The sequence below is a fragment of the Hibiscus syriacus genome, unplaced genomic scaffold (genome assembly GCF_006381635.1).
Source record: "Hibiscus syriacus cultivar Baekdansim isolate YM2019G1 unplaced genomic scaffold, ASM638163v2 tig00110933_pilon, whole genome shotgun sequence".
Lineage (NCBI taxonomy): Eukaryota > Viridiplantae > Streptophyta > Magnoliopsida > Malvales > Malvaceae > Hibiscus > Hibiscus syriacus.
The window spans coordinates 1002834-1028802 of NW_024062919.1; the positions used below are offsets into that span (position 1 = coordinate 1002834).

General features: G+C 34.5%; 2 protein-coding genes, 1 long non-coding RNA gene and 2 pseudogenes across 3 annotated transcripts; 2 read left to right on the plus strand and 3 right to left on the minus strand.

Annotated features, from left to right (window-relative positions):
- Positions 1-1247: 1247 nt before the first annotated feature.
- On the plus strand, positions 1248-9799 carry LOC120147088 (clathrin heavy chain 1-like). The gene is made up of 27 exons (XM_039160543.1): positions 1248-1355; positions 1760-1858; positions 1950-2058; positions 2439-2518; positions 2619-2792; positions 2938-3003; positions 3617-3814; positions 3947-4063; positions 4217-4275; positions 4442-4565; positions 4650-4748; positions 4830-4964; positions 5053-5115; positions 5201-5302; positions 5646-5837; positions 5928-6063; positions 6259-6421; positions 6506-6788; positions 6911-7270; positions 7381-7444; positions 7643-7744; positions 7970-8118; positions 8224-8393; positions 8525-8651; positions 9106-9225; positions 9385-9449; positions 9625-9799. Exons 1-27 carry the CDS (start codon positions 1248-1250, stop codon positions 9797-9799), a joined length of 3639 nt encoding a protein of 1212 aa, XP_039016474.1.
- A 3002-nt stretch (positions 9800-12801) lies between these two features.
- On the minus strand, positions 12802-13092 carry LOC120147128. Its single transcript, XR_005518265.1, has 2 exons — positions 12949-13092; positions 12802-12841 (listed from the first exon to the last, which is right to left on the minus strand). It is a non-coding gene; the product is annotated as an uncharacterized LOC120147128 (long non-coding RNA).
- A 1150-nt stretch (positions 13093-14242) lies between these two features.
- On the minus strand, positions 14243-14726 carry LOC120147043 (RING-H2 finger protein ATL66-like). Its single transcript, XM_039160510.1, has one exon. It carries the CDS (start codon positions 14696-14698, stop codon positions 14258-14260), a length of 441 nt encoding a protein of 146 aa, XP_039016441.1. The 5' UTR covers positions 14699-14726; the 3' UTR covers positions 14243-14257.
- A 6341-nt stretch (positions 14727-21067) lies between these two features.
- On the plus strand, positions 21068-22159 carry LOC120146977 (annotated as a pseudogene).
- Positions 22160-22765: 606 nt separating this feature from the next.
- Positions 22766-25622, minus strand: LOC120147089 (annotated as a pseudogene).
- Between the last annotated feature and the right edge of the window lie 347 nt (positions 25623-25969).

The window sequence follows — 25969 nt, forward strand, 5'->3', positions numbered from 1 at the left end:
AGTTGCTCTTTACGTTTTCAAATAGTGAGAATTTTTAGTGATCTGAATGATGATGTCTGTTTGCAGTTGCCGAGCGTTGGTATTAATCCACAATTTATCATTCACGAACGTAACTATGGAATCTGATAAGTATATTTGTGTGAGAGAAACGTCTCCTCAAAATAGTGTTGTGATCATCGACATGAGCATGCCGATGCAGCCCTTGAGAAGGCCTATTACAGCGGACTCTGCTCTTATGAATCCGAATTCTAGAATCCTCGCTTTGAAAGGTCAGTTTCCTTAACTACTTTCGTAATACTTTTTATTGGGGCACGCCTATTTCCGTATGAGATTTTCTTTATCTAATAAATGTGCCGAAAAAATATTTGAAATGGCATTGAAGCTTCTTTTGTTTAATGCTTGCTACTTGCTCTTTGCTTTCTAAAATGAACAAATTAATGTTATACCATATCTGTTAACTGCTAGATCCCTGTTTTTGGCTGTGTGTGAACTATGTTATTTGGAGTAATTAATGCTTTTCTGCTCTATTTTCTATTAAATATTTTTTGGTGTATTTGTTCATCAATTTGTTTGTTTGCCAAGAACAATTGCTCAGCTCTGCTGAGTGCTAGAGTCATCTTATAGTGGAATTTACTTCAATTTGATTCAGTGAGACAAAAAAAATATGGTTGAAATGCAAGTCATGAAGTACTTAATATGCCTTCTAATGAAAGTATTAAGGGAGAAGGAGATTAAATATCTCAACTATTTTTATGCCTTCAATTTTTATTTTCTAAGCTTTATATGTCATTGCTTTTGTAGCTCAACTGCCGGGAACAACTCAAGATCACTTGCAAATATTTAACATAGAGTTGAAAGCGAAAATCAAATCGCATCAGATGCCTGAACCAGTAAATTCATTTATTATCCCGTTTGTTATTTTTTAAATTTTTTTGTAATTGTTCATGGGTTATGTCATTAGCTGTCTGCCACATTCTTTATATTTCCTCAATAGTGAACATGATCGCATGCGCTTAGCAAAATGTCCTTGGTTCATTGTCCAGATTGTATTTTGGAAATGGATTAGCACAAAAATGCTTGGTCTGATCACACAGACCTCCGTGTATCATTGGTCAATTGAAGGTAAGAAGTTATTTTGTTAACTTATCTAGAATCACATGCATCTGTGTTTTATCTATTATATAATACTTTTTATATTATGTGTTTCATTGCCTCTTATTCCTTGCAGGTGATCTGAACCAATTAAGATGTTTGAGAGAACAGCTAATTTAGTCAACAATCAGATAATAAACTATAAATGTGACCCTTCGGAGAAGTGGTTGGTTTTGATTGGAATTTCCCCTGGTGCACCTGAGGTATGTAGCATTTTTTTTTTTTGAAGAAGGCATTGTTGCTTCATTTGTATGAAGTTTTGGGAATTTGAAATTTGAGACACGTAAGTAAATAAGGTTTTATGCCAAAAAACTGAACTTTTGTGATAATTTATTCTAAATATTTCCTTAAACTAACTAGGCCTAAAGAGTTCTAGCTGTGGTGGTTGTTGTGTGGGCCATAGTTCAACCATATAGGTGATTTATTTGTCTCTTGCATCCCTCTAACCCCATTTTTAGTTTTCTTTGCCTTTTCTTCTCCATTTTGTCTCTATACTGTCAGAATAGTTCCTTGCATTAATATTGTCAGTTATGAAAATCTATCTTTAGAAACTTTATTTGCTGCTACTATATAGTTCTGATTTTGATCCCTGTTTTGTCTCCTTTAGAGGCCACAATTGGTCAAGGGGAACATGCAACTTTTCTCTGTTAATCAGCAGCGTAGTCAAGCTCTTGAAGCACATGCTGCTTCTTTTGCACAATTTAAGGCAAGGGGATTTCTTGAACTTCTTTCCCCAGATATTATTATATCCTGATCTAACTAGCTAGTTATTTTATATGCATGTTTGAATCCGGCAGGTTCCAGGAAACGAGAATCCTTCCATTCTTATTTCTTTTGCTACCAAGAGTTTTAATGCTGGCCAGATTGTGTCAAAGTTGCACATAATTGAGCTTGGTGCTCAGCCAGGTCAGCTTGCTATGATTTCTGTTATACTTTTGTTATCCCATTTTTGTGTATGAAGGGATACTGATGGTCTTTATTCATGGAAAAAAAAACAATTTGCCATTTCTTCTTCAAGTAATCCAATAATCATGAGTACAATCAGAAATTACTTTTAGCTTTGACTAGGTCAGTTGGTTGGGACCTTACTTTATAAATTTGTGGGGGATTTTATTCAGTAATCCTAGAATTTTATCTTTGGCAATTCTAAATCATGATAAGTTAAAATTTTGATGGGGGTCTTTGGCTGTAAATTAACTATTCTTCTCTAAAACATAGGATTTACAAGATTTTGTTTTATTTCCTTCAGTCTATTAGATTCCAAATGGTCTTGATTATAATGGCAGGTAGGCCATCATTTTCAAAGAAACAGGCAGATCTATTCTTCCCACCAGATTTTCAAGATGATTTTCCAGTTGCAATGCAGGTAGCATAATGGCCTTGGCCCTTGATTATAATTATTTTTCTTGTTTTTTATAAAATTTATTTTTGTGCCTATTCTAAGACAAGTTTCTTTTAATTGGCAGATATCACACATATATAGTTTAATCTATGTTATCACCAAGCTGGGGCTGCTGTTTGTTTATGATCTAGAGACAGCAAGTGCCGTATACAGAAATAGAATCAGCCCAGACCCAATATTTTTAACCTCTGAAGCTTCAGCGGCAGGAGGGTTTTATGCCATCAACAGGCGAGGTCAGGTGTACTGGCTACTGTAAATGAAGCAACAATAGTGCCATTTGTTAGCGGCCAAGTATGTTTTTGTGCCTTCTCTGTTTTATTTTCTCGTATCACTAAGGTGAGGCACACCGGCTTACAACTTTTCCTGGTTGTTTTCTGTTTCAGCTGAACAATTTGGAGCTTGCTGTCAATCTGGCTAAAAGAGGAAACCTTCCCGGTGCAGAGAACCTGGTAAGAGGATTGATTTGTGTATAGTTTGGTCTATGGTTTGTGGATCTTTGCGTTGGAATGTCAATTTTGGAGCAAGAGCCTGATATATCAACTAAGAGCTATACATTTTGTGGTAACTTTCTTCATGAATTTGGGATTTCTTCAGTCTTGCTACAATGCTGAGATTGGTGATACGTTGCCCTCTTGTTTAGTGATATACTTCAGTGCCAATTATTGGTTGTGTTTTTGCATTGAATTCAATAATTATATATTTTTTAAAAAAAAATTTGCTGCATTTTGTTGACAATAATACCTAGTCTAAGTTACTCTATTTGAGCTGTTATTTTTATTTAGATCTTGTTTTTGCTTACTTTGTTCTTTCAATATATACTATGGTCTTGATTCTCTTGGTTTGGATATCTCAGGTTGTCCAACGTTTTCAAGAATTGTTTTCTCAGACAAAGTATAAGAAGCTGCTGAGCTTGCAGCGGAGTCTCCACAGGGGATCCTACGCACACCTGATACAGTCGCCAAGTTTCAGGTCTCATTTGCTTCATTTTTTATCATTTAGGTTCTGGTTTTTATGTTTTTGTTGATTTTATGTGAGGCGAAAACGTTTATCTGAATGATGTAGAGTGTACCTGTGCAAGCTGGGCAGACTCCACCATTGTTGCAGTATTTTGGTACACTTTTAACAAAAGGGAAGCTTAATGCATTTGAGTCATTGGAATTATCTCGACTAGTGGTAAACCAAAACAAGAAGAATCTTCTGGAGAATTGGCTGGCTGAAGATAAATTGGAATGTAGTGAGGAACTTGGTGACCTTGTGAAGGTTTGATTTGTACTCACCAGAATAAAATAGTATTTGTATGTTATAAATTGTCTAAATTTCAAAATAAAAAAATGTTCCGACGGTTTTTACTTTTTTTTTTGTTCGTCTAATTTCATTTTTCTATTGTTGTAGACTGTGGATAATGATCTTGCACTGAAAATATATGTTAAAGCTAGGGCAACTCCTAAAGTTGTTGCAGCTTTTGCAGAACGAAGGGAGTTTGACAAAATCTTGATATACTCAAAGCAGGTGATTGCCACATTTTCCTTTATGATGACATTTTCTGGTGCTATTGATGCATGATCTTTTTACACCCTATCACAATTGGATCATTTCTCCCACAAGTTTTTACATTCCTGTGAATGCTTGCATCAAATAGTCATGACTAAATTGTTTCCTCAGGTTGGGTACTCTCCTGACTATCTGTTCCTTCTGCAAACATTCTTCGTACAGATCCACAGGTTTGGTCTTCTTTTCTGTAGTCCTTAGTGTTTGAGGTGTTGAAAGCGTGTCATATGAATAATTGATAAATATGTTCAGTTGTATTAAATCTCTCATTAAAGTCCTTTTTATTGTTTGGCAATCAGTAGCTATTATTATGATCTTTTTGATCTGTAATTTTCATAGACAAAGGGGTTATAACTTGTTTTACTTGCAGGGAGCTGTTAATTTTGCATTGATGATGTCTCAAATGGAGGGAGGCTGTCCGGTTGATTACAACACTATTACTGACCTTTTCTTCAGGTCTGATGTTTATCAATTTGATTGTGAAAATAACCTTACTTTCGATACAAAACACATGAAATGTTTTCTTTGGGTATCTGCTTTTTCTCAGAGGAACTTGATACGAGAGGCTACTGCATTTTTTAGATGTTTTGAAGCCAAATCTGCCAGAGCATGCTTTTACAGACAAAGGTTATTTCTTGATATGCTGGTTCAGCTAATCTCTCTTTTTTGTTCCCGTTTTCTGAAAAAGTATAATATATGTAGTTCAATACCATTCTTTTCCATGCAGGTTTTGGAAATCAATTTAGTGACTTTTCCTAATGTTGCCGATGCCATTTTAGCAAATGGAATGTTCAGTCATTATGATCGCCCTCGAATTGCACAACTTTGTGAGAAAGCTGGTCTCTATGTGCGAGCTCTGCAGGTAATTATCCTATTAAGATTTATAATTATCTCATTTTTGTGGTTTTATACACTAATATCTCCCTGATTCAATTAACTCCTTTTTGCAGCATTACTCTGAGTTGCCAGATATTAAACGTGTCATCGTGAATACACATGCTATTGAGCCACAGGTACATGTTGTCCACTATCGTTATCTCCTGGGGAAGTTGGAGACTACTATGTCCTGATAATTTTTCAATAATAATTCTATTTCAGGCACTTGTTGAATTTTTCGGCACTCTTTCACGAGAATGGGCTTTGGAGTGCATGAAGGACCTTCTGCTGGTTAATCTAAGGGGAAACCTTCAAATCGTTCAGGTAAAGAATGTTGTATAATGGCATACAAATAATGTTTAGTAAATTACCGAAGAGTCGAAGACTAAGCTAGATGGCTTTGCAGGTTTCCAAAGAGTACTGTGAGCAGTTGGGTGAGGCTTGCATAAAACTTTTGAGCAATTTAAGTCATATGAAGGACTTTACTTTTTCCTGGGAACTTATTTAAGCTCAAGGTAAGCTATTTAACAGACATGAAATTTCCTTCGTTTATCTGGGCATAACACAGCTATTTCTAACTATGTTGTTTACTTCGGTTATGGGACAGTGAGGATCCTGATATACACTTTAAGTATATTGAGGCTGCTGCTAAACTGAACAAATAAAGGAGGTTGAGCGCGTAACCAGGGAATCAAACTTTTATGATGCTGAAAAGACAAAGAACTTCCTGATGGAAGCCAAGCTTCCTGATGCCAGACCCTTGATTAATGTTTGTGATCGATTTGGGTTTGTCCCTGATCTCACTCACTACCTCTACACAAACAACATGATCCGTTACATTGAAGGTTATGTTCAGAAGGTATGATATTCTCCACTAGATAGGTTCACTTGCACTGCGTGAATTTAATTTAAACAAGAGTAATTGTGATCTTGTTTGCTTGTTTGATAGGTGAACCCTGGGAATGCTCCTTTGGTAGTGGGACAGTTACTAGACGATGAATGCCCTGAAGATTTTATTAAAGGTCTCATTCTCTCAGTACGTTCTTTGCTACCAGTTGATCCCTTGTGGATGAATGCGAGAAGAGGTGATTTTTTTAGTGGATCTTGTGTCCTTGTTCCATCTTTTCATTATCATGTGATTCTCATTTTTTGCATTTGGTTTCCAAAATCGACTCCGTTTGCTTTCACAGTTCTTGGAGCATCTTGTAAGTGAGGGAAGCAAAGATGTGCATGTTCACATGCTCTGGGAAAAATTATCATTGAAAGCAATAACAATCCAGAGCACTTCCTCACAACCAACCCTTACTATGATTCCCGGGTCGTTGGTAAGTACTGTGAGAAACGTGATCCCACCTTGGCAGTTGTGGCTTACCGAAGAGGACAATGTGATGACGAACTTATCGATGTCACAAATAAGAACTCGTTGTTCAAATTGCAGGCCAGGTATGCAATCCTTTAATTATGTATGACAGTGTATCAGATCTTTGTTTCTTAGTGGCTTATTGGTTCATCATCCTTTGATCGCAGGTATGTTGTAGAGAGGATGGATGCTGATCTTTGGGACAAGGTTCTAAATCCTGAAAATGAATATAGAAGACATCTAATTGATCAGGTTGTGTCGACTGCTTTGCCAGAGAGCAAAAGTCCAGAACAAGTGTCTGCTGCTGTTAAAGCCTTCATGACTGCTGACTTGCCCCATGAACTGATTGAGCTTCTTGAGAAGATAGTGCTCCAAAAACTCTGCATTCAGTGGGAACTTCAATCTGCAAAATCTACTTATTTGACAGCTATCAAGGCAGATCCATCCAGAGTTATGGATTATATCACAGGCTAGATAATTTTGATGGACCTGCAGTTGGAGAAGTGGCTGTGGAAGCTCAATTATATGAAGAAGCTTTTGCAATATTCAAAAAATTCAACTTAAATGTTCAGGCTGTCGATGTTTTATTGGATAACATTAGAAGTATTGATCGAGCCGTGGAATTTGCTTTCCGAGTTGAAGATGCTGTTTGGAGTCAGGTGGCAAAGGCACAACTAAGGGAAGGTCTGGTGAGCGATGCAATTGAGTCATTTATTCGTGCAGATGATGCTACTCACTTCTTTGAGGTTATCCGAGCTTCTGAGGATGCTAATGTCTACCCTGATCTGGTGAGGTACCTTCTGATGGTCAGGGAGAAGGTCAAGGAGCCCAAGGTGGACAGTGAACTCATATATGCATATGCAAAGATTGATAGACTGGGTGAAATTGAAGAATTCATTCTCATGCCAAATGTGGCTAATCTTCAAATGTTGGTGATCGGTTTTTTGATGAAGAGCTCTATGAAGCTGCAAAAATCATATTTGCATTTATATCTAACTGGGCCAAGTTGGCTGTTACACTTGTGAGGCTTAAACAATTCCAGGGTGCTGTTGATGCAGCACGGAAAGCAAACAGTGCCAAGACATGGAAGGAAGTTTGCTTTGCTTGTGTGATGCAGAGGAATTCCGATTGGCACAGATATGTGGTCTTAACGTGATTGTACAGGTAGCTTACTTTCAGGTTGACTTGCAATTTTTAGGAGTAATGAAGTCATTGCACGTTCAGTTCCCCTTTCCTTCTCATGTTTATCTATTGGAGACTGCTTTTCTGTGATGATTTTGACCAATATGTTTGCTGGTTTTCAGGTGGATTGGAAGAAGTCAGTGAATACTATCAGAATAGAGGATGCTTCAATGAGTTAATCTCTCTCATGGAGAGTGGTTTAGGATTGGAACGTGCACATATGGGTATCTTTACTGAATTGGGAGTTCTGTACGCCGATATCGTCCGAGAAACTTATGGAGCACATTAAATTGTTTTCTACACGCCTCAATATTCCCAAACTGATAAGAGCTTGTGACGAGCAGCAGCATTGGAAGGAACTTACCTTTTTGTATATCCAATATGACGAATTCGATAATGCTGCAACTACTGTGATGAACCACTCTCCTGATGCATGGGATCATATGCAGTTCAAAGATATTCGTCAAAGTTGCTAGTGTTGAGCTATTACAAGGCTGTCCACTTCTACTTGCAAGAACATCCTGATCTCATCAATGATATGCTCAATGTGCTGGCTCTTCGTGTGGATCACACTCGTGTTGTTGATATCATGAGAAAGGTTCCGTTCTGGCAGAAAATGATCTAATATTAAAATGCAAGGACTTTCTTTACTATTACCTTAATTAACTTTGGGTTGACAATTATTTCCTTCCTGGTGTTTCAGGCTGGCCATCTATGCCTTGTGAAGCCATACATGGTTGCTGTTCAGAGCAACAATGTGTCGGCAGTAAATGAGGCATTGAATGATATTTATGTTGAGGAAGAAGATTACGATAGATTGAGAGAATCTATTGATTTGCATGATAATTTTGATCAGATGGACTTGCACAAAAGGTAAATTATTGTTTTCCTTACATTTGTTTTACTGTTAGGTTTGTTTCTGATATTAAACTTCTAATTTTTTGGTAGTTGAGAAACACGAGCTGCTTGAAATGAGGCGTGTTGCTGCATATATTTACAAAAAGGCAGGTAGATGGAAGCAGTCCATTGCCTTGTCAAAGAAGGACAAACATTCGAGATGCAATGGAAACAGCTTCACAGTCTGGTGAACGTGAACTTGCCGAGGAGTTGCTTGTTTATTTCATTGATCAGGTACTCGACTCATTCCCGAATATGTAAAAATATGCAGACTCATAAACAGTATCTGCTTGGCCAACTGCTACTACTTATTATGTTGTTTTTCTCCCACCTGTTCCTCTCGGGTTCAAGTAAAAGCTTTGTTTTTATTTTTCATTTTTCTTGAAGTATGTGTCTAACACATATTTGGGCAGGGTTATGGGATTGACCCTGGGTCTCTTCAACTGCATGAAAAAACCTAAATATAATGTCGGACACATTTGTATCCCACACATCTGAGTCTGAATACCATAGGCTATAAGTATAAAACCATTGTCTTCGCAACCACAATATAGGTATAGGAAACGGAGAGTATAGTCATTAACGTATGCATGTTTTTACACTATGGTGGTTCTCCGTCTGTATTATCACTGTAATGTTATTGTTTTGAATTGGACATAATTTCAGTGTCGACCTTCTCTTTGTACAGGGCAAGAAGGAATGCTTCACATCGTGCCTCTTTGTCTGTTATGACTTAATTCGACCAGATGTTCTTGAGCTTGCCTGGATTAACAACATGATCGACTTCGCATTCCCGTATCTGCTGCAGGTGATTTATGTGCTCTGCTGCATTCGGTTCATCGTTTGGTTAATAGTTTTATTAGCTAAAACGCTTTGATGGTTGATCGAGTGCAACTGCTTATTCTACCATGATTCTTTTTTGTTCAAGATAGTTCTGATTTTATATTATTTTGTCATTGATTTTCAGTTTATCCGCGAATATACTTGCAAAGTTGATGAACTTATCAAGGACAAGATTGAAGCTCAAAAGAAGTAAAGGCTAAAGAGCAAGAAGAGAAAGAAGTCATTGCACAACAGGTAATAATACCTTAAAAGGCCGAAATTCAACTCCATTTTCTCAAAATGTTTTCTACTCCTGCACGGTGGGAGTAGCTAGACTTTGAGGGATTCAAAGTCGTAACTGTTAAATAAATGCCTTATGTTGCAGATATGTTGCTCAGCTGCTACCTCTTGCATTGCCCGCACCGCCAATGCCAGGTATGGGAGGACCAACGATGGGTGGTGGATTTGCACCTCCCCACCACCCATGGGAGGAATGGGAATGGGAATGGAATGCCTCGATGCCACCTTACGGGATGCCGCCAATGGGAAGCAGTTATTAACTGTGACAGGTTTGTTTGATGAAAAAGCTTTTAGCCTAGTTGTTTCGTTCTGTTGCAATGACGGAAGACTTCTAATTCGTAGTTCCAATTATGGCAATTTCGTCAGGTTTTTGAATAATGACATTTTATATTTTGTCAATTTGATAAGTTATTTTGTAATATTCTTTTTGTGGTTGAAAGATCATTTTTTTGGCTGCTGGCAAGAAGGGGTAAGCCGAGGATTATTATCATAATGCATATTGTATTTGTAGTATTTTCGTTTGATGATGTCCTTGGAATTGGCCCAGCAGTATATACGAAAACACCACTTCACATTTCTTTGTTTCTTCTTTTGCTTCAATTTTTTCTAATTTGAGACAGAAAAAATTGTTTTTGATTTATATATATGTTGGTTACATTTTATTGGTAGAATTGTTGGTATTCTGATTATGCAATTTGTGCTAAATGGTGTTTTGATTTGAAACAAATTTGTTGGAATTTATGAATCCTCCGTTTTTTTTTTAACATTCATGGTAGTGATGGTATCCGTCTGTAACCATTGTTTTGTTACGTGAGAAAAGAACAAAAAGAAAATATCCTCTGCTATCATTTTATCTCTGGAAAATCAAAATAAAAATAATTTGTAATACAACTTATAGAGAAAAATTAGGGAGAACAAAAATGGGAAATTTATTTGGATGTTCTGTTTCAAGGGAGAAATTAGTATTGAGGACGACAGATGGTGCTTCGAAGGAAAATAAGATTGAACAGATGGTTTTGATTGCAGGATGTTGAAATTTTATTTTAATATATGTTGGTTTTAGATTAATAGAAGAAATGATGAGTGGGGAAGAAAATGATGAGTTTTAAATTAGTGGTAAAAATGGAGGGAAATATGAAACGATGGGATGCGTTTCTAGGTTTTAGATCAATGAAGGAAATTGTAATAAAGATGGGTGGGATTTTAGATTTATAAATTTAGGCTGTTTAGCCTTTTTAGATTGCACGGTGAGTGACAGTTGATGGTATGCAAGAAGACTGAAGATGAGGAACTGGAGTAGGGTTGAAGATCTCCTTTTTCAACTTTTTGTGCACTAGACAATGAGATGAATGATGTTATTATAATTAATGATTATTGACAGATAGATATAAATAATAAATTCGACAGTTAAATAAAAAATTTTCGATAATAAAATTGATAACAATTATTTCAAGAAGATTGTAGCTGCGTGAAGGAACGGTGGTTTAATACTAAAGGATCCTTTTCTTTCAATTTGTTTGTGCACTAAATAATACGATCCTTCTTTCAATTATGTCAAAATAAGATGATTGACGATGACTACTGATAGAAATAGATAAATTTAATTGGCGGATATTATTTAATTATAACCAGAAATCATGTTGAAAAATTGTATCTAGATAAATATCGAGATAGGGGCGCTCTCATACGGGATGCCAATGGAAGTTATGAATAAGTGATGGCAGCGGAATAATTTTTCAAGGAAGTACAACAATTATGAAGAAATTTTAAATTTATATGCTATTTCTTAATTAAAATATAAATTTTTTAATACTATATCAAATGTTGACAAAATATAAGGACAACAAAGAGTTTTTAAACAAAATACAGTTGAAACTCGTAATACCCAAATATATTTGAAGTACCGGGTTTGAATATGGTTTTTAAAAAAGAATATATATTAATGTCTTATCTGTCCATTCTTGTATTTTTCACGTATTCATTCTGAAAACATACGCATATCCTACCCTTCATCATAATATCCAACATAAATATTCAACAACTATAACCGAGCATAGCAACATCCAAATATTTTTCTTCCAAGTTGTTCACTTCAAAAAGGCATTATACCAAAATTAATCCCCAACATTTACCAAAATAATCATTTTAACCCCATATCCTGCAACATTTTTTCGGGTCAAAAGATCCCTTACATTTGACAAAATAATCACTTGTCTCTATCTTTTTTAGCCCCCAAAGTGAAACATTGGGGGTTAAAATGTTCCAAAAAAGAATAGGGACCAAAATGACCATTTTGGGTAAACATTGGGGCTGTTTTTGGCATCATGCCTTTCAAAAACGTACACATATCCACAACTATACAAGGGCATTGCAATATCCAAACATACGACAACTATACACGAGCATAGCACATCAACAAGCACCATACTACAACAACAGACGAATTGCAATATCAAAAAATACACATCACCACAACTAACACAGAAGCATGCATATCCAACATACACTATGCAACTATACACATCATATCATACCGAAAAGCATACACGTATCCAAAACTACAACGAGCATTGTAATATTAGACATACACGTATCCAACAACTATACCAAGCATATCAATAACGAAAAAACATAAACGTATCCAAAAACTATAGCTGCCAAGCACTGTAATATCCATAATACACATATTCCACAGCTATACCCAACCAACCCAAGCATATCAATACAAAAAATACGTACATGTATCCAAAAACTACACTCGAGCATTGCAATATCTATACTCAATCATAGCAATATCCAAATATACACATGTATCCAACTATAAACAAGCATAGAAATACCCACAAAATACATGTATTGGAAGCTATACCAAGTACGCAATACCAAAAACATAAATGAATACGACAACTTTACACAGCATAGCAAAATCCAACCATGCACATATCCACAACAAGAGCCAAACTTGAGTAGCATTCTAGATTACACATTTTTTACATCTGACAAGAACTTGCAAAATCATGTCACAAATACAGAAATAGAAATCTGATAAGCCTAGTCGCTAACAATAGCTTCCCTAAATTCAAATCTACAGACGTAATCTTCCATAAGTATGTAATAACATAGTATTTGCAACTTCATGAAAAAAATCATTAAAAATAATCCAAAACCATAAGATTTATCAAAGAAATGTCATGTTTCCATAAGATTAAATGGTTCGATAAAGGTAAATTACTAGATTACTTAGATCTTTGTCTCATCTTTCTCCTCTTCCTCTTCAACCTTCTCATACGCTTCTTCTTCCACTGAAAATCACCAAAAATTCAAAAACCCATTTCAACATTTCAATTAAAAAAAGAAGCAAAATAAGGATAAAAAATAAGGATCATGCTTCGGATGGTTAGGTTTTCACCTTAGCTCTCATGGTGAAAAGGCTTCCAAATGGGTCTCTTTCTGCAGCTCAAAATCTGTGTGTTTTGCGTAATTCTTCAAAAGCTGCGACGACAACGAGAAAGGGTAAGCCGGGGCAGTGAGATTATATAGAGAGGTTTAAAACCCTAAATTCTTAAAGGTTTGGGTAATTGGACTTTGACACTTTATTGGGTTAAGCTAATATTGGGCCATTTTGGCCCATGACCCTCATCCACATCAAAGACGAGCATAACTATATCCGAATTAATTAAATTATCTGTTAGATATCTAACCCCGCATGGTTATGTGTGACCATTCAATCAATTAATAGGTCTTTAACTATGCGTTTCATAAGTCTATGAACTTAAAATAAAGCTTGTAATGGTTCTGATAGTCTGAACTTGGAAATCTGAATATATATAACTCTACTTTAAAGTTGATTTAAACGATAGATATTCAAAACTTTAAGGTATAGTTAGGGGTAAGTATTTAGTCGAATGAGTAAGAAAGATTTGATTTAATCGAATTTATGAGTCTTATTTTATGATTCAAAATCTATGTAAAAACTTTTTAAGTCGGATCAAAACTATAAGATTCGAGTCGAGTTGTTTGAATTTCTCTTTAAATTCAATTGTAATTTTTATAATATTACGGTACATATTGATTTCAAATTAAACAATGTTTTTGAATCATATAATATACACATATACATTTCTTTATATTTTTTATGTTTGAGTAAGATTTTGTAATGTTATTTAATAAATCTAATAACATATGAAATTATAATATATATATATATATAATATTGTTATTTATAGGATAAATTATTGATAAGAGTATAAAGTCAAAAGAATTGATGAGAAAAAAAACATAAAATCAACCAAAGGATCAATTGAACAAAATAGGATTAAGTTAAAAAAATATAAATTTATTCTTAATAGGAATTAAAGCTACATAATTCTATAATATTAATAGAGCGCGTGGTTTAAATTTAATCAAAACTAGATTTAAAATGATAGAATAATTGAAAAAAATAATTAAATGATATAAAGTTGAGAGATTAAATAAAAAAATTGGTCTCAAAAAAAGAAATCGAAGCTACATGAGTATTTTACAATATATGATTTAAAAAAAATATAAATAAAACAAAATATAAGTAATAGTTTAAATATTAAACGTTTAGTTTTAAAATTATTATTATTAACACTGGAATGGACGGTGCATGAATATTAAAAGAACTAGTTTTCTCCGATAACAACAGCCCACGTGCAAAAGGAAATCGAAAACGACACATTATTCATTGAACAAATTCATTGAGTTACATTAATGACCGAAATATTCTGATGAAGAACCCGATCTGATTCAACTCGGAGAGAAGTTCTACAGAGTGGGCAACTCGACTCAGAACTCAACCACCTGTCAACACACTCAGGATGAAAAGTGTTGACAATGAGCAGAACCTTAGCTTTCTCACCATCTCCAAACACTCCAAGGCATATAAAACACTCACTCCCGCTCGTCGCAATAGTCAACGGCAACGCATTGATCGTATCGGAGTCCAGTCCTGGAGGCTGCCGCGGCGCAGGAGGCGGAGGCGCGTGGGAGCTTTGTGATAGCTCTTGTGGATGGCGGGAGCTACATATCCACCGACCGTAGATGAAAATAAGAATGAATATAAGGACGATAGCAAAGAGGACGACGGTCAAGAAGACAGCACGGCCGCTGATTTGGAAGTCTTGGTCTGACGCCATTTTTGGGGAAGTCAATGCTTCGAGGTTTTTTTTTTTTATAACAGTGGAGGTTGAGTTTAGGCATCTTTTGAAGTATTTGAAATTTTTAGGTTAGTTTTTATCGATTAACTGAATAGTCTAGAGGGAGAAGTAATGTTTTTCAAAAAGTTTAGTAGAAGTAATTGAAAATTAAAAACTTTACAAATGATTTTAGAGTGGTATGACTTTTCAATTAAGTCTACATCCACTACCTTAGCATCCACGCTAAGAATTTCTTAAATTCACTAATTTTCTTATCTTTAAGGACAATGTGTATCTTACAAACAATTTAAGGTTTATCCAAAACCTTGAATACACACTCTCCCATAGTATTACAAATTAAGCAAACTAAGAGAAAATCCACAAGGTAAATATGTTTGCACAAATTTAAACACACACTCAATCACACTTAAGTAAAATAAACAATGTAGCTCACAAGTGTATATACCATAACGAATTTGATAAATTAAGCACAAAAGAATACTTGATATTGGTAGTTCGTCAATATGGTTTTTGTTTACCTTGTTTTGACCTTTAATTTATACATTTTCGATCAATTCTAGCCGTTGGAGATCATTATAGTTGTTACCTCAACCAAAAACATTTAATGAACAAGGGATCAATCTTTTTAGTATTGAAAAAAAGGGTATAATTTAGGCATTTATTTTTATATTAAGCCTAATTTTTTTTATTATAACTATCTTTATATGATTTTTGATCGATAGTTGACACGATAATGTTAGAATTCAAATCTTGGATCATACATTTCATCTTTGGACATGATAATCTTCTCTATAATATTATGATTTTATTACATGTCGTCAAATAATAATCATAAGGGTAAACTACATCAGATATAACTAAATTTTAGGCATTGTATCGTTTCTATCAGTAAACTTTCAATTTTGTCAATTATAATACTGAATTTTAAATTTCGTTTCAATTTATTACTGATTCATCAAATCGTTAACGACACGGTGATGTGGCTAGGGATGAGCATGGGTCGAGTTGGGTAAGGTTTCCGATCAACCCAACCCAAAAATTATACAGCTTCCACCCAATCTGAACCCGGCCCGAAAAATACACATATTTTTATCGACCCGAACCCACCAGCCTTTTTGAGATTAAACTCGAACCCGACCCGATCCAAAATAATATATTTATAAAAAATAATACTTTTGTTTAATAAAAATAGAGATTTAATTGAAAAAAATAATATATAGAGGGATATTATTGCAATGATCCCTAAATATATAAGATAAAATTATATTTTTTTCAGGTTGGATATTTTCACCCTAAATCGAACCTGACACGACTTGAACATACCTATAAAAAACCCGACCCAAACCATTTTTTTTTAAATCTTAACTAAATTTTCAAAAAAAATCTGACTCGATAGGATTGGATCGAATTAAAACCCGTCGGATTCAAGTCTCTTGCCCATCTCTAGACGTGGATGATGACTATCGACGTGACTGATGGCTACCAATGTAGACACCTCACCAAAACGACGTCAATTTGACCATACTATTAAAGATATTACGTCAAATGTATAATTGAAACGAAAATTAAAGTTAATGTTATAATTGATAAAATTAAAAGTTCAAAGGTATCGGTGTAATTTACCCTAATATAATTTAAAACCACTCCTTGAGAAGTGACACGTAATTGACGTAAAATTAGGATTGTCACCAAAGCTAGAAATGTAATAAATAATGGAAATTGACATCTAAAACCCTAATGGACATTGAGAACAATATGGCTTTATCTACTCAAGCAAGTTGCTTGGAAGTGAGTTTCACATGGTGGCCATCAAGTTTGAATGGAAAATAAAAAAAATAAAGTTATAGTAATTTGAAGAAAAAATTATATAGACGGTCCATTATGGATAATTTAATTAATCTTTTTAAAAATAGCTATCCATGGAATGAAGAGCCAATTTTGCGTTAAGTTTTGGGTTGCTTTGTTATGCGGAAATCGGATTAATCTTTCACGTGACTCAAAAATAGTAAATTTTTAGTAACATATTGATTGAAATGACAATCAATTTATATTATTTATATACTTCGAATTTGAGGTTTTATGTTGAAAATTTTTACTGATAGATTTCGTCATTAAAATTAGAAGTGCGATATAAGTTAATATAAATTAATCAGGGCAAAGTCATAAAGAATAAGGAATCAAGAGGGTAACTAAAAAATAATATTACTTTTTTTTTTAATTTGAATAAAAAAATAAATCAATTATATGTGGATGTTTAAGTAGAGGTAATTATCGAGAGAGTCGAACGCGAGTTTGGTAGTGTTTGTTAAAAAAATTTGTTGTTTGATTCGGGTCGTTACTCGTTAATGTCATTATGATTTTGCTCAACTCGTGCTTGTTAAAAAAACTTGTTACTCAATTTGACTCGTTGCTCGATTCTTTGTTGGTTAAACTCACTAAAAATTGATTTTATTATTTTAACTATGAGTAAAATCTACTAATATATAGTTTAATATAAAAATTTAAACCCCAAAGTAACAATCCACAAATAAAACAACTAACATATTAAAATTAAGGTAACAATTCACGAATACATCAAATTAACATATTAAAAACATTCTTGAGAAGAAAAAGAAGTTCAACAATAAATAATCAGTACTAAAATAAAGAAATCAACATATCTTCACTCCATTCATTATTGCTTGCAGCCACCAAACTATTAAAAAATCATATAAAAAAAATTAATGAGTTATTCGCGAACTTATCAAATCGAATTGGACTTTGCTCGACTTAACTCGTTAAGATCTCGAGTCGAGTCAATCCGAATTAAATTTTGACTGAATTTTAACTAAATTGTATTCGAACAACTCGAACAGATTAACTTATTAATCACCCCTATATTAGAACCGTTTATCATCATCCTTAATGTTTTGGGGTATCTAGAGGGGATTGACCTACATTTTTAATTAATTTCAGTTGTAATTTTTTATTAATGATATTAGTCGAATCACTTACTAAACCTTAAGATATTAATATTTGAGAAATTTTAATTAAAAATAATAATACAATTACTTATTTCCTTTAAAAGTTATAATTCATTATTGTTCTCATAAATTTAAGTTATTTTTAGGAATGCCCCTTAAGTTCCGCTATTGATCCGAGTTTAAAATTGAAATTTCGATGAAACTTAGCTCAAACGATGCGATTTATTGGATTAGAAAGGGGCGAGCAAGAGCCGGTCCAAATTGATTTAATTGACAATTTTGAATCGGACTGGTCGATTATGATGATCAATTTAAGCTAGATTAGTCACTTACAGTTATTAAAAATTCATTTTTTTAATTAAAATAAAGACCAGAGCCGGTACATCAAGTCCTTATTCGACTATAAGAGAAGTCAGAAACGTCTTTAGATAAATTTTAAGAATCAGTTGGAGGCAAGATAACAATCCTGAGAGTGTATATTTTCAGATCGCTCAAATTATAACTTGTATCCTATCCGAAAAATTGAATATCTGAATTATTCGGGTTGGATAAAAAATAAAATTTTATATTTAATTATTCAATCACAATAAATAATTATTGGACAAATAAAAAATAACTTTTTATATCCAAATCCGAACATAAACTTTAATTTGACAAATAAAAATAAAATTTTATATATAGTTTTATACAATATTTTCTATACCCTACTATATTCCCCAAATATATTTAATTATTCAATCACAATAAATAATTAAATATCTTAATTTTTTTTTATTAGGATACAACCTCGGTGAGCTAGTGAATTACTCACTTATTGAGCTAAATGATATCCAAACTCTAAAGACCTATTTTTATTGGATTTTCGGATAATCTGAAATTAGGATTTACATGATCCGTATTTGATCCATTTATCCAATTTTTTCCCGATATTTGATCTAAATTATCCAAAAATTATAAAATGAATTGAATATCCAAAATTTTGAATCAGATCAATAAATCGAATCAATCAGATCAGATTTTTTACACACCCTTAATTATCTCTTGGTCTACGACCCTATTACATTGGAACAAAACTAACAATAAATTATAGAACCGATTCAATATTATGAGTATGGTCAGATGATAAATTTAGGATAAATTATATAAATATTTATCAATTTATTTTCATTTTTGTTACTAGTCATCAATAAATTATTTGTTAATAAATTTGCTAAAATTTATATTAAATTATACTATGTCACTACCTTAAATCATATTAAAATATAATTAGTATACTGAACCTAAAACTTTTATAAAAATACAATATTAATCGCTAAATCAAACTATATAATTATTATATTTCTAACTAAACCAGTATTCAACTTAAACTATGATTAAAACTGAAGAGCAAATTATAATTATTTTCTCACCTCATTTGAGAATAAAATTATATTAAAATATTAATTTATTTTATTCCTAAATGAAGTGAGAAAATAATTCTAATTTGGTCTTCAATTTTAATCATAGTTTAAATTAAATATTAGTTTGGTTAGAGTTATAATAATAATGTATTTTGCGTTAGTGGTTGAACATTGAACCCTTTCCATATCAGTTCACCCCAATTATAGCTTAACATGATTTTAAGACGATGATATAGTAAAGGAGAAAGGCTTTTTTTATAGTTTAAGAGGTTGATAAGAGGGTTTGCTTTCTGGCATGTTGTGAGTCATCTTGATGATCAATAAACTAGAACTATATATTTATGTCGAGTATGAATGCGCTTCGCCCCTTCATATGCAGGAGGCAGAATCTTGTTACTCCCACGAGTTGCTATCTAAGAAAAGATAACGACTATCAGCTGACTACTGGAGCGTAATAGTAGAATCCCTAGCCTGTTTCACCCCTTACTATCTCCGGTAGAAAAAAAGGTTATACGTCAGGTAAGAAATTCACATGACAGAGTGGAATTTATGCTTGTGGAAGTTATTGAGTAATTGGAAATGAAAGGATTAGTTGTACATCCGTTCAAGTGGTGTGTGAGTTGGGCTTGAACATAATTAGTTGAAAACGAAAATAAGAGTCCCAAAAAGAGAAAAATAACAGGGAAAATGGGCTATTGACAGCGCATTCACCTCTTGTTTGATTAGCTGGAATTATCATGACCCTGTCTGTTGTAAAATCTTTAAGCACAAGGATTAAACGAATAAATTATTATATGTCATTTATACAAAATAATTTCAGCTTTGTTGGTGACTTTCAACAATGATACTTAGTTCATCATAGTAGTATTTGTCAACTCTGTATTTCTAACACCATTTTTTTCTCACAAGCATTTCATCGAACATCTATGCTTCACCTGAGATGACATGTATCTAACATTACACCTTGAATCGTTGATGGTCCCGATAGTCCCTTGGTCGGGTCTTCTCTCGGACCCTTATTCAAGTCAACACTTCCACATAATTCAAAGTTAGATTAGAATTTCTCATGCATCCCCGACTGAAAAGTTATGCTGGAAATGAGAAGAGAGAACGAAAAAGGAAATTGAGATCGAAAAGGAATTTGGGTTTAGAATAAAATTTAGGACTGTGATACAAGTTTTAAAAGTTGGGGGACCTAAATGCAAGCGCCTGAAAAGTTCAGTGACCATATTACAAACGTTCTAACGGTAGTGTAACGGCGTCAAACGGTCGGGACCATATTGCAAACGGACTAAATGTTGGAGGACCATATTGCAAATTTTAAAAGTTGAGAGACCTAAATGAAAGCTTTAGATAAGTTCAATGACTATTATTATACTTTACCCTTTTTTAATTTAAAAAGTAACTTTAATGATGTTCAGTGTTTCTTCTATTAGTCATTTAATTTATGAAAAAAATGTCGACTAATTCATAGGAGGATAAGTAATAATTTATTTAATTCGAAACATAAATAAAGAAAATGGTAATCTTATGTTCTAAAAAGAACTGCTTAAAATACTTTTAACCTTAAATATAATTTTGGTGAAATTTAACAAAATTTTAATCTATATAATTATTAGATATTGGACCCATAAAAGGGGTTTAAGTATCAAATCTTCTCCACTAGCATTTTAGTGACAAAAATTTTCTTTTAATTTTATTTGTATAGACTAATGAGGAATAAAAGTAGTCTTCAAATCAAGCCAATTCAGTGATTTAGATATTTATTATTATTTTTTGAGATTTTATGTTTTAATATTGCGTATATAGAGGTATAAACTTTTATTACCAAAGAATTGAAAGTATTTAGATAAATATTGCATCATAATAAAAAAAATTGAGAAAAGAGAATAAATTAATGATTTAATGGTGTAATTCAGTAATTTACACATAAATTAAAACTCAATAAAATACAGTCTAAAATCCATCCGATCCGAATACCGTTTCATAATCTATATCGTTCCCCTTAAACCCTAGAAAACCCTAAACCAAACACCTCCCCCCAAATTTATTCGACCCTCAATTCTTCATTTTTTGGCTTCTCTGTTTAGTATGTCGATTCTAAAAAAACTCAACAATAAATCTCCTTATGCCCAATCTATCCTCAATTTTTTCGTCACTAGCTTCTCTCCTCCGCACAGTACGTTGATCCCCCATTCGACGAGCCATTTCCCGACAAGCCCACATCGGCCTACTACGACGAGCAGGTTTTAAAGGCCGGCCGGAATGGAGATATGGCGGTAGGCTACATCCTCAACAAGCGCATCAAAGACGGGTGCTTCAACACCCTCAAAACCTTCAGCTTCATCACCAATACCGAATCATCTCTCAAAAACCTTGATCCATTGATCGAAGCGCTGTCTCGCTTAGATAAAGGGATCACGCGCAAGCACGCGTTCGATTTGCTCATCGCACGTCTCTGCAAGATCGGAAGGGTCGACGACTCGCTGCGCGTGGTTAAGCTTATAAATGTGAAGCAAGGATCAGAGTTTCGATTGAACGCCGCCACTTTTCATCCGATCGTGGGCGCGTTGGCGAAGAATAAGATGGAGGAGGCATGGAAGGTGATTGACCTGAGAGAGACGCCGGTGTTTCGCCGGACGTGACAACGTACAACTTTATACTGACGGCGTACTGCTACGAGACAAAATTGACGGAGGCGGTTGCAGTGGTGAAGAAGATAGAGGAGGAAGGGGGGCGGATGTGCGTACGTACGACGCGCTAATATTGTGGGGGGGGGAAGTGGGGGGGCTGAGGAGCATGATGGATGCTGGAATGCACGTGATGTACTCGACGCATTCGCACCTGATAAATGGGTTGTTGAGGATAGGCTATTATGACGGTGCCGTGAGGTTTGTGATGGCATGTAAAGGAAGGGACGAAATGTTGGATAAGGAGAGTTTTGGGGTTTTGGCTAATAAATTGGTAAGCCTGGGGAGGAAAAGTGAAGCAACGTCTGTTTGCATGAGATGAAGAAAATGGGTTTGGGTTTGGTAAAAAATTGAATGATTTTTATGAAAGTAATCTTAAAAGCAATTAGTTTTTTTATTTTTTTAATATTTTTAAAGCATTCTATATGTGTAAAAAAAAATAATATAATAAAGGTTTACTGGTAAAGTAAGGTATTCAATGATAATTAAACGTTCAATGAAAAGAACAATTGTTCCTTGTCCATATATGATTCAATCTTTCCCCCTCTACTCTAATCTATGTAATATTTTTAGTTCTTACCATTTCTTAAGTTGATTCAAAGAAAGCTTGTTTCAATGTTTTCGATGTCGTTTTTAACCCGAATACGAGACCTACAGTATTATCAGAATCGATTGCAGTTGATATCGACCCGAGATACAGAAGAATTCACGTTTGGGATCAACCCATATAGCACATAATGTATCTGCAAGGGTTACAGAGAAATTTGACTTAGAAGTTGCTTCCGTCAAGATTGTAGCAACTGGAATACGCAATACAATCTGTGATGAGTGTTGACCTATTTTTCCAGGTTAAAAGAAGGTAACAACAAAGAAAATCTCAATTAGACATCAAACCGATCCCAAAATTCTGCCAGAAATCAACTTAAAGTTTGAAATTCTATGATACAGCCGAGAAAGTAAGCTATAGAAAATGAAACAAACATAGGAAAGCACGGTGTAAAAGTTAACCATCATAGTCCTGCTATGCGGAACTCGAGCAAATAACATAAAATCGACTCAATTATACCATATATTGTTCTTATAAAGCAAAACAAACATGCAAAACAGTTGACAACGGAAAGAGAGAAAAATGGGATCGAGCCATCGTCTCCCTTAGTAATCCTTTGGTTGACCATATGAGGCATGTAAATTAAGCAAGAAACAGATCTTAACAACCTATCTAAAGAACATCAAGTTAGAGAGATAGAACACAAACCTCCATTCGGAATAAACTCGTAGGGACAACAAGTCCAACTCCTAGTGAACTTCGGAGTGACTCTACAAACTTCTCAACAGAGAAATTGTGATACTCATTCTCTGTTAACTTGGCGACATTACCAGCACATGCAAACACATGAGCATGGATTCCCTTTTCTCTAAACCACCTAAATGGAAGATCAAAGAAAGGTCTGCCAAAGCAGTGAAAGCAAGGTCTCCTCCAAGAAAATCCACACCAGAATGATCAGCAATTCCATCGTTAACCTGTCTTTTTGGCTCTGTTGGACCCATTCCCCTTGTTTTAAATCCCCATAATGCTGTTGGCCCTCCTAAAGCACAAACTGGAGATATGTTGCCACCTAAGAAGAATCTTTCTGGAAGAGGTGATGGTTTACTCAAGAACCCATTCCCCCAAGGAAAGCCAACGCCACCAGAAACCCCAAAAGTAAGAGCAGCATGATAAAATCCAAGAGGAACAACGCAACGAAGATCTAATTCCTGTCACAGAACATCAATGGAAAAAAATGAAAAAAAAATGCTAATAAACACGTACAATGCACAATTGTGAGACAAAACAAAGAACTCTTGGGGGGTAAATGAGAAACATGCATAATTCATACCTGCCGAAGAAATTGTAAGCTCCGACTATGAGGTACAAAGTTGAGTAGTAGACAAAAGCATAACCCCGAGATGGCCGCATTGACAAATTTCTCCTGTCAAATTTAAAGGTGTACTTCAAAGAAGAAAGTAAATTGTGGCCAAGCTGCCTCCTTACGGACCTCGATGCCATTTGTGATGGATCATTCAAGGTACGCCATGCAATATTATTTGCCACATCATGATGTTGACTTGAAAATAGTCCAAGAGAAAGGCCATTGATCGCTCTTTGTACGAAGAGAACTTTAGCCAATCTTGGGATAGTAAGTATGCCCGTGCTGTGACAGGAGTTTTCAGTCCTTTAAATCTCAGCAAATACAAGCCAGCACTTAGCTCAGTGATCGTAGCCATATGCCAATGAACCATCCCAAAGATCCCCATAACCAAACAAATTTTTGTACTTGAGAGATCCTTCCACTGTCGAAGATCTAGCCTACAACAGAATTTTAAAAATGTAACAGGTCAAATTGGAGGCCTCATATTCATTAATTCACAGAATATGAGTGATCAGAAGGCAGAAGGAACAGAACTTTCCATTACAAAGCTAGTATGAATATCATGATCATGTATGTCTACATTTTTTTTTTGCAATATCACATTTGGTTGGTCGAATGTAGGCATATGATGCATGGTATAAATATCATACACATGGAACAAATTCCATAGTTATTACACTGGAAAAACTTATTTGACGACTACACGTATGCAACCTTATTAGTTATTAAATGGGTATCTTTTCTACTATTTTAACCATCAACCTTCAATAAAGATCATAACTCCAGCCATGTAAATCCTTTAACGCGCAAGATTCTCATTCATTAGCATTGTTGTTAGTCCATATACTAATGTCATCTTCAACAAAAGTGTTCCCCTCCACAAAATCTAATCAATTGTGTTGCTCCAACCCATCATGTCTCTTCAAGTACTGGAGACACAAATGGACATGTGTATGGGGTACAACTCCGAAAAGATTCAACAGAAATAACTTCAGAAAAATTGAACATACCTGTGCTGTATGGGGCATTCATAAAGAGTCCAAGCAACATAGCTAATTAACACATTATACTCAACAAACTCAGTCGCCAGAATTTACCACATTTCATTTCGGCATATCAAACTCAATCCTAGTTTCCCATTGCAACTATTCATATACTCCATTTAATTCATGTCTCCAAAACACCGCATTGCAATCACTTTCCCCCTAATATCTCAGTAACCAAACATATATTAATCGAAGCAAGCAAATTAGAGAGGAAAATAAACCTTCAAAAACTCATATCAAAAAGAAGTTCACCTCTGCTTTCGTTTAAGCTCCAATATGTCCCGAAAGCGGTTTGGCAGTCTCAACAACCTCAATAATCACATTAGCAGTTCCAGGCAGTTCAGGCGGGCCTGAGTCGAGCGTGATTCTCACGGAATCAAAGATTTCAAGAGCTTGGAGCCGCAAATTCACAATCTGCGAAGCTTTTAACAGCTCTTGCATTGAGCCGACGCTGTTCAGCACCTCCGTCTCGGCTTCAATTATATGGCCCTTAGTTTTCGTGTTCCCTTTAATGATCACATCGTGGACTCGGACCGAAACCGGCCCGGTTTTCATTCGCTGCAGTAGCATGTCCATTTTGAGTTTCTCCGAATGGAACCGAGCCTCTCGTGATTGAGATTTAGGCCGGTTCAGTCCTCTAAATACGCCATCGCTTTCTTCCTCGTCCTCCTCATCGCCTTCGACGTCATTTTCTTCGCCGCCGTCATCTTCTTCCTTGTCAATTTTATTGGAGTTGAAGGGTTTTTGGCGTTCCGTGTCGGGTTTCGAGTTGGGTGGAGCGAAATCGGGTACCGAATCGGACCTTGACACTTGTAAAAGGGAAACAAAGGGAAGGTTCCAATTTGCAAAGCGAAGACAGCGAAGTGAGGAGGCGCGGCGGCGGATCCCGCGGTTTTTAATGGTTTATTAAGGAAGATACCGATTTTGCTAATATACCCCTTTACTTTTCGTATTAAAAAATTAATTTTACATAAATAATCATTTTGATTTCTAATTTTTTTGAAAAAAATCTAATATTTTAATTTTTGATAAAAATATATCATGTTAAAAAGAAATAGTTAATTGAATATTAATTAACACATATTACTACTCGAAATTTTCACATAATTTTAAATACTAAAATTATTTTTATGCCATACTACAGTATTATATCTAATTAAAAGGTAATAATATATTTATAAAAATATTTTAATTGAATGATTAAATTATAAATTTTAGAAAAGAAGTGATCGGTTTGTAAT